General features: G+C 40.6%; 3 protein-coding genes across 3 annotated transcripts; all 3 read left to right on the forward strand.

Annotated features, from left to right (window-relative positions):
* Window positions 1-4,346: 4,346 nt before the first annotated feature.
* On the forward strand, window positions 4,347-7,198 carry LOC308377758 (trypsin I-P1; the record flags this gene model as incomplete). The annotated part of the gene is made up of 5 exons (XM_080854494.1): window positions 4,347-4,401; window positions 5,857-6,007; window positions 6,264-6,405; window positions 6,560-6,817; window positions 7,046-7,198. The coding sequence occupies 5 exons, from the start codon at window positions 4,347-4,349 to the stop codon at window positions 7,196-7,198; spliced, it is 759 nt and encodes a 252-aa protein (XP_080710620.1).
* Window positions 7,199-8,308: 1,110 nt separating this feature from the next.
* Window positions 8,309-9,902, forward strand: cdaa (cytidine deaminase a; the record flags this gene model as incomplete). The annotated part of the gene is made up of 4 exons (XM_080853283.1): window positions 8,309-8,513; window positions 9,246-9,357; window positions 9,469-9,526; window positions 9,783-9,902. The coding sequence occupies 4 exons, from the start codon at window positions 8,309-8,311 to the stop codon at window positions 9,900-9,902; spliced, it is 495 nt and encodes a 164-aa protein (XP_080709409.1).
* Window positions 9,903-11,157: 1,255 nt separating this feature from the next.
* On the forward strand, window positions 11,158-15,238 carry pink1 (PTEN induced kinase 1). Its single transcript, XM_080853424.1, has 8 exons — window positions 11,158-11,612; window positions 11,787-12,053; window positions 12,176-12,279; window positions 12,361-12,543; window positions 13,095-13,258; window positions 13,393-13,520; window positions 13,977-14,207; window positions 14,450-15,238. Exons 1-8 carry the CDS (start codon window positions 11,259-11,261, stop codon window positions 14,723-14,725), a joined length of 1,707 nt encoding a protein of 568 aa, XP_080709550.1. The 5' UTR covers window positions 11,158-11,258; the 3' UTR covers window positions 14,726-15,238.
* The last annotated feature ends 75 nt before the right edge of the window (window positions 15,239-15,313 follow it).

Consider the following 15,313-nt stretch of genomic DNA (forward strand, 5'->3'; position numbering starts at 1 on the left):
CTCTCCCCCTCACACACACACACACACACACACACACACACACACACACACACACGTGCATGCACACGCTCAGGGATTTCTCTCTTAATTACCCATAATCACACTGAAGCACAAGCAAGAACTAATGAGGAAAATACAGCATGTTTACAAGCCATGAAAGGACGTATACCTATACCTTATGACCTAATTATTATATTATAAATTAACCATGATTATAACTTAAATTTTACTAATTAATTAATACTACGTGTAAAAATTTCAATGAGTGCACTTTGCAAAGGTGTAAGTCACAGCTGCAGGTAAGACGCCCTAGTGGCCAAAGAGGGGATACGCTCAGGCAGGTCTTCTCTGGCGCTGCTGCATCACTGTGACATTCGTGACAAAGAAAGAAAAATCATGTGATGCTATTTAGCCAAAGGGGGATACTGAAGGACATTTCAGGATATTCTGCCCAAGAACATTTAAAAACATGACCAAACACACACTGTACAACCCACCAAAAAATTATCGCCCAAATACTAATGTTATCATGGTCCCTGTCCTGGTGTCACACTGACACCTGGAGTTAGGAAGTCACCTGAGGTGTGAGTGACAGCCACCAATTGCAGTATGGAAATCTTTCAGCACAAATGAGCAGGATTTTTGAGCAAATAGTTTATTAAAAAAATAAATACACATTTTTGAATAGTGCATTGAAACTTCTGTTAATATCCTCTATATTTAAAGGCACCCAGTGCAACTTTCGAGGCTTAAAAATAAACATTCAATTTCTAGTCTTTTTTAAACGTAGTAAGTTTCAATAACTCCATACCATTACATATCGACATTCAAGGAGCAAAGATGAGACGTCGTTGTGTGGTGAGAACTGATAGAAAATCGCTAACAACAACAATCGCCGCCATTTTCTTAATTTTTTGTAACCTACAATAAATACAGCAGGATTCCAGTCAATGGAAAAATGGCCTCTCCCCACCGGCGATTGTTGTTGTTTACGATTTTCTATCAGTTCTCACCACACGACGACGTCTCATCTTTGCTCCTTGAATGACGATATGTAATGGTATGGAGTTATTGAAACTTACTATGTGTAAAAAAGACTAGAAATTGAATGTTTATTTTTCATTGAATGTTTACATAAAGTTGCACTGGGTGCCTTTAAGTGTATGACAAGAATCTGTCTCACTTTTTTGTGAGTTTTGCACATAAAAACAATGGTTCCATGCAACTAATCATCGAATGTGATACAATGAAGTTAACTTTACAATTAAATTATTTCAGAAAATGTCGGATTTTCCACAATGGGTAATAGATCAAGTCAAAAGAACAAAATTACATAAAAAGTGCCTCTGGAAAAATGCATTTTATTAAAGCAACACTATGCAACAATTTGACACTTTTGGAGGTAGGGTTTTATAGGCAACTAGTTTTGGTACCATCCTCAAATTAGTTTTAATAGCATATGGTCATGTGAAGGACAAAAAAGCACCTGTGTTTTTCCCACTAACTAGCCAGGATATGCCCTACGTAGTTCTGTGTTCCAGGCTGGAACACCCTGCAAAAATGGAAGAAAAGCTTTCACATCATGACATTGCCAGCTATACTGCCAAAAGACACCAGTTAGTTTGTTGGCAAGCGTCTATCAGTGCCAACTGGGCTGTTGGTGATATTTGCAAGCTTTTGCATGCATTTTAGGTAGTTTGCTTGTTAGTTTTGGAACAGACCAATGTTTTGCTGATTTAAATAGCCAAGTGAGAATATAAGTATATTCAGCAGCATAAGCCTGAGCTGAAGAAGTGCCAGGTGAGAGAATGAATGATGGCCGACAGATTGGAGACCTTTCCTGACAAGGCTCTTCTGTGCACCCCCCCCCCTTCATCTTCCATGGCTATAATGACTCCCTCTGTGTCTGACACTGTGGCTACCTCTACACTCTCCCCGCCTCTCTTGGCCCTTCCCTGAGGTGCTGAGCAAAGGGCTTTGCTCTGTGTCAGTAGTAGACCCTGTAGGGCCCTATCAGTGCAGCAGCGGACCTGCTATTGGCCTCTCTTCACATCTGCTCAGGAAAGCAAGACCTCAGCGTGTTCCTCGTTGTTAACCCTCAAAGCAGCCTCACCTTTGACTTGGAGGGTCACTTGGCAACATTTCTCACATGGTTTTATGGCGACTCACGAGGAAAGAATTTAAGTTTGGGATAACTCACTTTTTGTTTGTGGAAACCCATACGCCCATACTTAAAAATTATTTGTAAATGCTACAATTTGAAATATGACCAACTTGTAACATTGACAACATTCTGTGTAGTAATGAACAACGTTTCAGCAGCAGATAGTTTGACAGATTCCTAAGTAAAAGTAATCTACCTCCATCCCTGACAGCCCATATCAATCAGAGAATGATCTGTAAGAACCACATACGTGAAAGAGGTAATGCCCTCCTTGAGACTTCCAAGATCATTTTGAAATGTTTGGTTTTACTGGCATCGTCCCATTGTCAAACTCGTCTTCCTGTTGCTGCCTGACCTATTTTTTCAACAGACAGGCTCCGACACCTGGTTGACATGAAAGACTCCTTTCTGTGATGCCAGTATGTATTTCTGTTAGGGCTCAATTATGTATGCTAGTCCTGACAATTCTCAGAAATTCTTTATTCCTTTGTAAAATTCCAGTAAAACTATCAATTACTTTATTTTTGAGTCGAACAAATTAAAAGAGAGAGAGAGAGAGAGAGAGAGAGAGAGAGAGAGAGAGAGACAGACAGAGAGAAAGACAGAGAATGAAATTAGGGATTCTAACTCCTGAATAGTGTTATATGAGATTTGACATGTCATTTGGCATTTAAAGTGTTGGCAGCTAAATAAACATGACGGCTAGTAGTCTCTCAGACATCGGATGTATGTTACGAAACACTTATTCTGAGCTGAAACATCATCTCATTGTAAAATGTGTGTTCTGAAAGCCATTTCACCACCACACATGATACTCAAACCCAAACAAACACAATTGTTCCTCATGGAACACAGTTCACACCACCCATATTTCCATCAAAACAATGCTTCTCCCACCCTGATATTGTTAAGGTCCTGGGTAGAGAAGTATTCTGTTTCTGTAGGCCACCGTCAACAATACACCCAGAGGGGCCATAAAAAAAGAGCCCTAAGAAATGGCAATATAATCCGGCAGGACACATAGTTTTGTCATGTACTAGGTCAGCCTGTGTTGCATTGTGGGAAAGATGGATTATGAGAAATCTTATTGGCTAGTCCCAGATGAGGTTTCATTATAAAAATCAACAACAGGTTGGGTGGAAGACCAGTCGAGGACAACCTGGGGAGTGAGCAAGCATCTTCCATTAAGATCTTCCAGTAAGTATGATTGACATATGCCTTTCTGAAGAAAATGCACCATCGGATATGCTTGCATGTTCTATGCATAATATCAAATAGCCTACAAGAGGTAATAGACAACCAATTCTGATGGGTTACCAACATGCTTTACATTTTTACTGCATTTCTTTTAAACCACATCAATTGTATTGGCAACACATTGATCTTACAACATCAGAAGTTTTTTCTCGCTTGTCTTACTTTTTGATCTTTCATAATTGGTGGTTCCTTCTAGCCTGGCCATTACCAGCCTGTGACTCCATTCCATTCCGTCTTTCAATCTGACAAAACGCTATGCATTTTCGTTTCCGAGATGAGCGGATGCTTAGCTTGAGGTTTAAAATCATTGGAGTTCCCTTAACCAATCAGCAACGTTTAGTAAGCATTCGGTAGATTAAACTCTTCCCAAAGCCAGTTGGGAGAAGAGCTACGACGTCCTTTCCAATCATAAAATTTACAAGAAAATACTCTTGTTCTCCTTTTAATTTTCTGATGTTCTCGAGAGTTGAGACAACTTTTCCGATAGCTTTTCGTGTCTTTTCCTCCAAGGCGAGTTTTGCGTCACAGCTCTGAACTGTTCGCTGATTGGTCCTACAGGATTTTGAGTCCTGGAGACGATTGCCTATATGATGTCTATGAGACTGAGTATGAGCTTGAAATCAATTCAGGCGGAAATACGTAGGCTGGTGTCACCAGGCTAGGTTCCTTCAGCAAGACATACACATGCCTTTACTGTATGTGTGTGTTTTGTGTGTGTGTGTGTGTGTGTGTGTGAGAGATATATATATATATATATATATATGTATATATATATATATGTATGTATGTGTGTATATATATATATATATATATATATATATATGTGTATGTATATAAATGTGTATGTATATAAATGTGTATGTGTATGTATATAAATAAGAACATCTTTATGTAAGTACATCTTTCTGTTACAGGAGTGGCTAACATGGGTCACTACCTTCAAGCAACAGCTCTGTTCCTGTTTGCATTCACCATTAGAGGTAGGTAGGCATTCTTCTTCCCATGTTCACACGTCTCTCGCACAGACTGCTATACATCTCCTGCACCTGCCGTAGTCTCACGCTATAAAGATGGTTTTGGGAAACTGAAGCTCCAAACTGCAACTCAGGCTGACCATCTGCTGAATCAGCACTTTTTCTATGCTGCTCTTCAGCTGTGATCAGCTTGGGACATTTTATTGTAGTTCAGCACTGGCACGCCTGATTCATCTAATGAACGGCTTCTCGGACGGATGAGTTAAATCAAGATGTTCAGGAATGGATAGTGAAGGACTGGTAGCACAGATTGTAAAATAATTGGGGATGAGAGCCAACAGGATGAGATATAAGGAACAGTAACGACTATAGTATGTGTAAAGACACAGATAATGGGTGGTATGTGAGGAAATGACATTGCCTATGAGGTGAATATTAGGGCATTTGACTAACTGAATTCATTCATGACACTGTTGTTGTTGGATTTCGATTTTATTCAAATTGCGTTGTTTCTAAATTGAGCTAAACTGAAAATAAAGATGACTGTTTCCCTAAATAAAAAGACTTCAGTTGGCACTGGAAGAGAATCTTTAAGGCATTAATTAATCACAGATATAATAGAACTACATGCAGAATAACTGCTAAACGTTACTCAGTTTGCTAGATAAGTTTCAAAGTCTTCTTAAGCCATTAGAGGTACATAGATGCTGATGAAGTTGTCCATTCGTTCTTCTCAAGTTGTTGCCACAGCGACTGACCTAGCCCATTATTATCACACATCAAACAGTTGCACACAGACGTTACACATTTTCTCACCACTTTGGGTAGGGAAAACAACAGCTATGAAGATATGATACATTCCTCTGAAGCTAAGGCCCTTCTATGGCCAGAGGCTCTAACTAGACACTTAGGCACCCAGTAAAACCCATGACCACAGAACAGTATATCTAAAGGCCTCTCCTGACACAAGCAGAAAAGTGATATGCTAGCAGAAAGCACTCTCACTCTTTTTCGAATTACATATGGAGCTTCACCTGAAATTTCCCCGAAATCTCAGACTAAGAGTAAGAGTCATCTCTGGATATATGAACAAACATGAGAGACTGACGTAGAGAGGTAGACAGAGAGAGAGAGAGAGAGAAAAAACAAAGATTGAAATGTAGATTATGGGATGTGCATTTGGGTCTTTGTGAACTGTTTTGTTTAAAAAAAAAGGTCAAGCTAAAGGTTTCAGCCTTCATTTTTGTTTCTCATGACAAAAACCTGGCCAGCACAAAAGCATGTGAACCTGACACACCTGTGTCCTCTAACTTGTAGGATATCATTTAGCCCATGGGGACACTGCTACATGGATGAAGAGCTGCTTTATCATACTCTTGCTACAAGCAAATTGTTATCTAAATATGTCAAACATTTGTTGCTCATTCTCTTCCCCTCTCTTGGCTCGGCTATGACACATAGATACACTGCAGCAAAGGATCATTGGAGGTCAAGAGGTTGAGCCATACTCAATCAAATACCAGGCCTCCATACAGTACAACCAGAACCACTACTGTGGAGGCACCCTAGTTGCAGCCCAGTGGGTGGTGTCTGCTGCCCACTGCTGGAGACCGTAAGCACTACACCAATGCTATTGAATTCTTTGGGCACACTGTCCATGAACAATTCAGTTAGTACTGACTAATAAGAATCACAATTTAGCATATATGAACCACATAACTTAAGCTTAAAAATGTTGATGAGTGAATGCACGGCCTAGAGAGGACTTTTACTTTTTTTTCACTTTCAAAGGGATCAATACATAAAGCACTAAAGAAAATGTGTTAGTTTTGGAAGTCAAATTGTCACACTGCTTTTTGTCTCTTCAGGAGTTCACTCATTCAGGTGGTGTTAAGTGAGCACAGCCTTGCCAGTGTGGAGGGCTTTGAGCAAGTCTTCAACGTCTCCAGAATCTTTGTGCACTACAACTACAACTACAGGACATTCAACAATGACATAATGCTCATCAAGGTAATACAACTACTACGAAATACTCTTTCAGATTAAGAGTTCGCAATCAGCATCGCATTTATAATATGATTATGGATGAATTAAAGTCATTACAGTGTGCTATGGAGAGCCGTGATGAGGTACAGTGGTTTGACTCTCTTGTGTTGCTTGCCAGCTAAGTAGGCCTGCCCAGCTTAATGCCAACGTGCAGCCAGCCTATCTGCCTACCAACGAGGACCCTTATGTGACAGGAGGCGACACCTGCACTGTGAGTGGCTGGGGGGTCACGCGCATCTACAGCTACTACCTGTCTCCAGTGCTGCGTGCAGTGGACGTCAACATCATCCCATACTGCCATTACTACTACTACTGGAGGATCACTGATAATATGCTCTGTGCGGGGTCACCCTTTGGAGGGAAGGATTCCTGCCAGGTGTGTAGGCTACACATGCGCATGCATTTGAGATACTTGTTGATTCATACACAGTAGCTAACAGACGATAGTTTTGCATTCACAAAATGGAAATGTACACAAAAAATTGGGAAATGTAAATGTGACATTAATTTTCTGCCAGGTGAGTGAAAAAAAACTAAGATTCTTTTGTCAGTGAATGGGCAAATGTTAAATCTGTTTGTTTTTCTTAACTTGTCTTTCTTACAGGGGGACTCAGGAGGACCTCTCGTCTGCAATGGGAGATTTGAAGGGATCGTGTCCTGGGGAATCAGCTGTGCCAACCCATATTTCCCTGGGGTTTACACAAGAGTGAGGAATTACGTCAGGTGGATCAACTGGATTATGGACAATAATCAATAAAAGATTAAATTCCATTCAGAGATGGGTGCCAAGGTGAGAACATTTACAAGATTCAAAAGATAATTTATGACAACAATCCTGTTATGAGTTTCAGGACCAAACAATGTTATATACAGCTTTTGCTGTGTGAAAACAAATACATTAATACTTAATCATTTTACATTTAGTCATTTAGCAGACGCTTTTGAGACTATAGTCTTTTATACATCAGATGTGATGCTATGAGTTCAAATGTGATAAGAGAGGAGGTTAGTGTTTAACCCTTAAGTTAAAGTCACCTGCTTGCATGTGCTTAAGTGAAGCAGGCAGTTACTCATTGTCTCATTAACTCTGTGTCCCAGCTGACCAGAGAGGAAGAACAAGCCCCTACTGGTTTAACTTGTATAAGTAATTATCACATGCCAAGTCTGGGTAGAAGCATATGAGATATTCATGTTCCTTTCCTTACTCACAGGGCAGCATTGAAATTGTTACACCATTTATGTTGATTTAGATGTATTTAAATCAATGAAAATAAACATGCAAGTGATAACTAATTACTAAAATGACTAGACATTTAAAGGTGTCCAGTCACTGACCACATGAGGAAACCTGTTGTGTTGCATTGTTCTGCTGCAAGCCTGTGAAGCTGCAATGTGTAGGCTGTGGATTTTTATGTGACGTGTTGAAATTGGATTTGTACTATTACAGTGCACATGCAGGACTCCACCCAGAGAACACCAAGAATGTGAAACAGTCTACACACACAAATAACTTCTCTCTGCTTAGTCTCCTTTTAGCATTCCCATTGTATTTACATATGCCTTTTGGTGTATTTAAAAATGTATGATACAAATGTTACATCTATCTAAAGATGATCAGAAATCTTAAATAAAAGTTTCCCAACCTATGGATTCTGGGCTGTGAGTTTGTTTTGGCATTGGTTTAATATTGCATAAAACTGTGCGCTTTGGGAGTATTTCAAAGTCCTGAGGAAATGCATCACTGCCCATTTACTCATCTGCAGTTGGATCCTCCCTCTATTCTAATGCTGATGTAGGGGCTGACCCATGAACAGCCCTGTGGCTTGTCTTTAATAGTGTGTGATGTGTGGTTGTATTCTGATACAGAATGTCACAGACTAGTAATGACATGGAAAACCTCGAGAGAGGCAAAGGGAGGATCAATGAGACAAAATCAGTGGCTGATGTAGACGACAACATCATTGGGGAGCTTATTAACAAGTCACAGGAAGCTAAAGAATTTGCTTACTGTCCATACAGCAATTTCAGAGTTGGAGCAGCAGTCTTAGCACCCAATGGGACCATCTTTACAGGTGAGACAGTGAATGCTGGTTTCATTTGATTCCATCTCAGGCTCTTGTGAAAAAACTGTAAACAAGGGAGACCAGGAAGAGTAGTTACACTTTTCTATAAAATACAAAAAAGCTATGTAAGTCACAGTCAAGTTAGGGCTTAATAATACTTTAGACAGATTAAACTCAAAATACAGAATATCCCTACAAATGGTCTTTTTTTTTATAGCTCCGTGGCTAAAGACAGTTAGAAGGAAATCATAGAATACAGTTAGAAGTTTACAGTTGTATTATAAGTGATACATATGCTTTATTTCAGTTTATGAATTGATTTCCAGATCTAATGTGATCTAATGCAATCCCACACACCATGAGTCACACACACACACAAACACACACAGTGTCGAGGTCGAATTTATGCAAATGTAACCAAGATATACAAATTCAGAAAACAGAGGGTCCATTGTGTGTCTCTATACAAAGATGTGTGAGGACAAATTAATGATGGCTAATTATCTGGGCTTGTTTACACAGACAGGTCATCAATGTCATTTGTTGACATTTATACCTCCTTTACCTCAATTCACATTTCAAGAAATCACAAAAATATGTCCTTCACACTGTCTAACTGAATGGATATAATTGGGGATAAATCCATTGTTCTTGGCAAGAGAGGCTGACTGATACACACATACAAGTATAAAAAATGTACTAAGTTAACTCACTAAAATGGAAATTCTCCCCTCTTACTAGGTTGCAATGTGGAGAATGCATGTTACACCCTAGGAATTTGTGCCGAAAGGACTGCCATCTCCAAGGCTGTCTCTGAGGGGTACAGACATTTCAGGGCCATTGCCATCGCCAGGTGATGCAAGTTTGAGTGATATTCCTAAAATGTGACATTGTTTCAAATATCAAAAAATAAATACAAATTTCTAAATTGCTAAAAGGATGTGAATTGTCTTTCGTTTTACAGTGATCTCAATGAACAAATCATTTCACCATGTGGAGGGTGCCGGCAGTTCATGAGAGAGGTGAGTGCTGTTCTAATTCAGTGGCATTCAATGGCATTACTGGCTTCAGGGGTTGATCGTATTCACTCATGCTACTCTCAGCCCAGCCCTGTGCATTCATTGCCACAATGAGTGTCCAATCTTTAAACAAACATTTCTGTAACAACTGCTCAAGTAAAATTCATTGATGTGGGGCTACTAGTTCACTAGATGTAATTGTTTAAAAGCTACCCAGATAGGGGAAAAAAACTTCAGCTGCCTTACTTTTGTCTTTCAGTTTGGCGCACACTGGGACGTCTACTTGACAAAGCCTGATGGATCCTACCTTAAAATGAGTGTGGAGGAGCTTCTTCCAGTGTCGTTTGGGCCTGCTGACCTGAAAGGGACAAAAGTGTGAAGCCCCATGAAACATCATTTAGAATTTCAGAAATAAAAACTTGATGTTGAACTTTCATTTAGCCATCAAGTGATCTCCAGAGCAAGAGCACAGATCAAAACCAAGCAACAAGCCACGGTGCACAAATATGATGATGATGGGTCTCTGTTAAGCTGTTACTGCTTATAATTAATGTGTGATTCTGAATATAATACATTCACTAGGTATGACATAATGTGTATGTACATATATGGCCCTCAACCATGACTCTGGCATGTGCGTAATTTAATTGAAATAAATTGTGTCGCTTACAGAAGTGAACATTTATCCTGATTTAGTTTTTCTACCTTTTGCTGATAAAGAATGATCAAATAAATGGCTTTTACACCTATTCAAAATGTCGATCTTCTGGCATTTAGTTGCTCCTAAAACCTTGATGTTTTTCATAAGATTTAGCTATCCTTAGTCTGACCAAAACTCAATAACCCAGACCCTAATTTAAACCCTGACCTAAGGAATTGTTTCACCCAAGTCAGAAAATATATAATCAAAAATCCAGTATTATTTGTTGACACTGCCTCATAAATGTGTGATGATGCATAAGTTACGGCTGATCCATGACATCAAAGTTAACCCTGAATTGAACCCATATTGTCTGCATGCAGGATGTGTGGCAAGAGCCTACAACCAACTTTGCAACAGCCTGTGTGGCAATAGCCTACCAAAGTTTACACAATTGCCAAACAAATCTGATGTTACATCTCTCTGATGATTTGGGTAATTCCAAACGCCCTCAATTTCAATTTCTAAACTTTAAAAACTTAAATGCATTTTTAAAGTTCCAATATGCCTACTGTTTAGCTTTTTCCAATGTTGAGGGAAGATAAGATACATTTTTTTAGGCCAATAAAAAAACCTCTGAGTATCAGAAAGATACATTTCATTTCAGTTGAGCCTTGTAGGTCTTTGCTATGATACTACTACATCCTTGGGAAGGATTGAAGAAGGCTAGACATGTTTGCGAGACAATCTGGTGAGATCAACCGCAGACTAGGCTACTAGGCTATTTTTTGTTTTTTATATCAATCAGAAAACATAATAATTTCCTTGTTTTTACTGAGCCGATCAGGTCCGAGATACAGCAATCTACAAACCCTTAAATTAAGACATCAGGCGTGAAGGATTACCTGTTCCAAGGAGCAAGGTTTTTAGTGACTTTTATTTTGACAGACGTAAAATAGGGATTATGTGACGTGAACATTTACGTAAACACTGTCCTTGTCTGACAAGCAGGCCTGGGAATGTTACGTGGGACCTAGACAAGATCAACTAATCATTCTATTATATATCGATTATTTTACTACTTAGTGGTAAAACATGTCGGTTAAACATGCTATTAGCCGGGGCATGGAACTGGGGCGGTCGGCCCTCCAGCTAGGGATTCTGAAACCAGCTGGCCGACTTGCAGCGAAGTTCCGAGGTGAGCGTTTACGGGTCAGCCAACCGTCCCGTAGCGTTCAGCCTCAGACCTTTTTGCCTGCTCGCTACCGATATTATCGAATGTCTCTGAGTGGTTTGGCAGCGCAGCTGCAGTCCGGTGGTTTCAGAAGAATAATTGGAGGCTCGCCCAGAAACAGAGTTGTGTTCTTAGCTTTCGGCGTCGGTCTGGGACTGATCGAGCAGCAGTTAGAGGATGACAGAAAGAGTGACGCAGCATGTCAACAAATTCAGGTGGGTGCTGTGTCAACCAAAATTGGACTGTGGTTACAACTGATGGTAAAATGAACGCGCAGCATTTGGTGCCCAATAACACAATGCGTAAATATTCATACTATTCCTAAACAATAAATAGATATTCCATAGACATAAACATAACATATTGACGTAATGTATCATCTTATTCAGGCACTGTTCCAGAAGAAGAAGTTTGATAGGCCACTGAAGCCTTTTGTGTCTGGGTATAAACTGGAGGACTATGTCATCGGAAAGCAAATTGGCAAAGGGTGCAATGCTGCTGTGTATGAGGCAGCAGCACCATTCGCTGTCCCCAGAAAGAGTGAGAAGTGCTCCTTGGTGGAACTGAAGTCCAACTCCAATGAAGACTCTGCACCTTCTCGGGTCCCCTGCCCAACTAGTTACCCCCTTGCTGTGAAAATGATGTGGAATATGGGGGTATGTTAAACTTGTATCCCTACTTTGAAGGACCCTCGCCCAATAGAATCAGATTTTTTACTTTGTTTCGGTTAAACTCCTCAATTTCAAATATTTTTTTTCTTATCTGCTTTTCATTTTAGGCTGGCTCCTCCAGTGAGGCGATCTTGAACTCCATGTCTCAGGAGCTGGTCCCTGCAACTCCCCATGCTCTTGAGCAGCAGGAAGGAGAGCTCAGTCTCAATGGGTTAGTGTTCGCATAACTTAATCTACAAGCCCCTTTGATGCGTTTAATTACTTATCAGCTTTGATTGGTTTTTCCATGCAGGCATTTTGGGTGGGTGCCAAAGACTGTTCCTGCGCATCCCAATGTGATCAGAGTGTACAGAGCGTTCACTGCAGATGTGCCCCTGTTGCCTGGCGCTGTGGAGGAGTACCCAGATGTGCTACCCACCAGGCTCAACCCCATGGGCATGGGTAACAACCGCACTCTATTCCTGGTCATGAAAAAGTAAGCTTACTCTACTATTAAACATGATGCTGTGTGCTGCTAACAGGCAGCTTTGTTTCAGGCTGTCAGCTGCACACTTAGACAGCAATCAACAAATGTGTTTGTATCCCCCCCCCCCTCCATTTCCGCATTGTGTTACCTCTTGGTATTAAATGCTCTATATGAATAAAGTTTGATTTGAATCAAACTGCATCTGCAGTGAAGTGCAAGCGATGATGCTCAGAGAAGATCAGTATCCTCAGTGTCGTTATAAATGGCAATGCTGCATTTTCACTGTTTCACTGCACCTCTACTGCCATTTTGTTCGGTCAGAATGCAGGCGAATCAACACACTGCTCTCAGCTCCCTAATGTTTTTAGTGTCCCCCATTTTGCTGCTGATCCATAAGAAACAATGATAAACTATCTTTCACTTCTGTCTTCATTACCATGTCTCAGTGTGATTGCCATATAAATGAATAAATCCGCTTTCAAATGCATCATCTACAGTGACAGTCATTTTGTCTTTATAAACCGTATTAAGTCATGGTTTACCCTTTTTCTCTGTTCTAGTTACCCATGCACTCTGCGCCAGTACCTACAGGTCTGCACCCCAAGCAGAAAGGATGGCACCCTCATGGCCTTGCAGCTACTGGAGGGAGTGGATCACCTGTGTAGACAGGGCATTGCCCACAGAGATATGAAATCAGACAACATTCTCTTGGAGTTTGATTCAGGTTAGCACAATCGTGCTTTCTTTTTTTAGCATTCAAGCTCAAAAATGTTTTCCATTCCAAGGCTTTTTTTTGTTTTAGCCAGAGGATACGGTGTGAAGAGTTGATCATGTTTGATTGTCATGTTTGTCGTGCAGGTGGTTGCCCTCGTCTTGTGATCACAGACTTTGGCTGCTGCTTAGCAGATAAGAACTGTGGTCTACATCTGCCCTACAACAGCCGCTGGGTCAGCAGAGGTGGCAACGCATGTCTGATGGCACCAGAGGTAAGAGCTCATGCCAGTTAACGTTAATTGGACAGTTTCAAATGCACATGCCAGCCACCTTCCTTTCCGTCATGTCCCCCAGCAAATGTGTGAGGGACAAGTGCTGTGTTTTCTGTCCATTTAGTTATTTTATAAGTTGTTCTGCCATTAGCGCATATCAATGTATTACTATTGTAATATTAGAAATAAAGACACAGTAGGAATGCATAATAATATGTCGTGCTGATATATTTAGGGATCTTTAACATCTAGTCCTTTTATGAATCCATAATAATATGAAATCAAATCTGCGCTTAAAGAGACTGGTAGGGAAAATTGGTGTTTTGTTGTCAAAATCAACCTGATTGCTCAAAATGTATGGTTTGATAACTAGAATCAACATGTAAGATCATCACAACTTTGCATGGCACTAAAAAGTCGTCTGGTCTGGAAATAATCAGAACATCTTAATTTTAGGTGGCCACCGCCATTCCTGGGCCAGGTGTGTTCATTGACTACAGCAAAGCAGATGCGTGGGCGGTTGGTACCATTTGCTATGAAATCTTCGGCCAGCAGAACCCATTCTATTGTCCCCATGGCCTGGAAGGACGCAGCTATCAAGAGATGCAGCTTCCTGCACTACCTGCTAACACACCAGCAGATGTACAGCTGGTGGTTCGCCTGCTTCTGCGCAGGAACCCCAAAAAAGTAGGTGTCCAACACAGCCAATAGCGTAGGAAGGCTTCTCACTGCATACAGTACAAATGTGCACCTGGACTGTCAAGTCCACCATTAGGAGGCCCTATAAACACTGGAGATATTGGCGTCTAATCTGATTCCTGATTCTCTTGTTATTCCAGAGAATTCTGATATAATGCTTCCTCATAGATTAATCAGCGCTCTGCTTCATTCCTAGAAGTAAGACATTTTTGCCTCTGATTTGTCTTTAGCGTCTGAGCGCCCGGGTGGCAGCCAACATGCTTCACCTCAGCCTGTGGGGCGGACGTGCCCTGGCCACCCTGGACAGAGCCAGCCTAAGTAAGCTGGGCGACTGGCTGCTGTGCCAGTCCGCCTTTGTCCTGCTAAAGGGCAGAGGACCGAGCGGGAGCTCTGTGGAAGCCGACCTACAGAAGTGCTTCCTCTCCAACATCGACTTGGAGGACCTGCGCACTGCCATAGGCTTCCTCATGTATGGACGGGAGCTCAACTCTGCCATCACTCTGTGATTAGGACACATTCAAGCTGGAGAGTTATCCTCAGTTTAGTAGAAGTAAGCACACATACCGAATAGGCTTTTACCTAAGTACGTTGGTCATCTATCATCAAGCACACAAAATGTGTTATTTTTAGCCTAACTGTTTTTTTTAGACAGCACTTTATAAACACCTTGCACTTTTCCCATGTGCCAAACTGTAGTAAGGTTTGTGCATGTCCCCTTGTCAACAGACCACTGCATGATTACATTTGAAACTACTGAAAGAACTAAATTATAATACAGTATGAAATGAATTTTGTGGTTAATTGCAGTGATTCGTGTTAATGTTTTTAGCATCACAGTTTACTTTAGTTTGATTGATTTGTGTAAAAAGTACCATCGGGTTTATCTGGATACTCTGATGAATATCCATTAGCATTTCCTCTTCCTTACAAGGTTACCCTGATAACTCCTTGGGTGTCATTGATAAGCATAAATGCTCATGTAAATCTTTAAAAAATAAATGTTTTGGGTTCTGTTTTTTCCCCTTTCTTGAACTTTTTTTTTTTTAAATATTAAAACATATTTTAGAAAGTATAAATGTATATTGTTGTTAAAA

This window comes from Sprattus sprattus (assembly GCF_963457725.1).
Source record: "Sprattus sprattus genome assembly, chromosome: 16".
In the NCBI taxonomy this organism is placed as follows: Eukaryota; Metazoa; Chordata; class Actinopteri; order Clupeiformes; family Clupeidae; genus Sprattus; species Sprattus sprattus.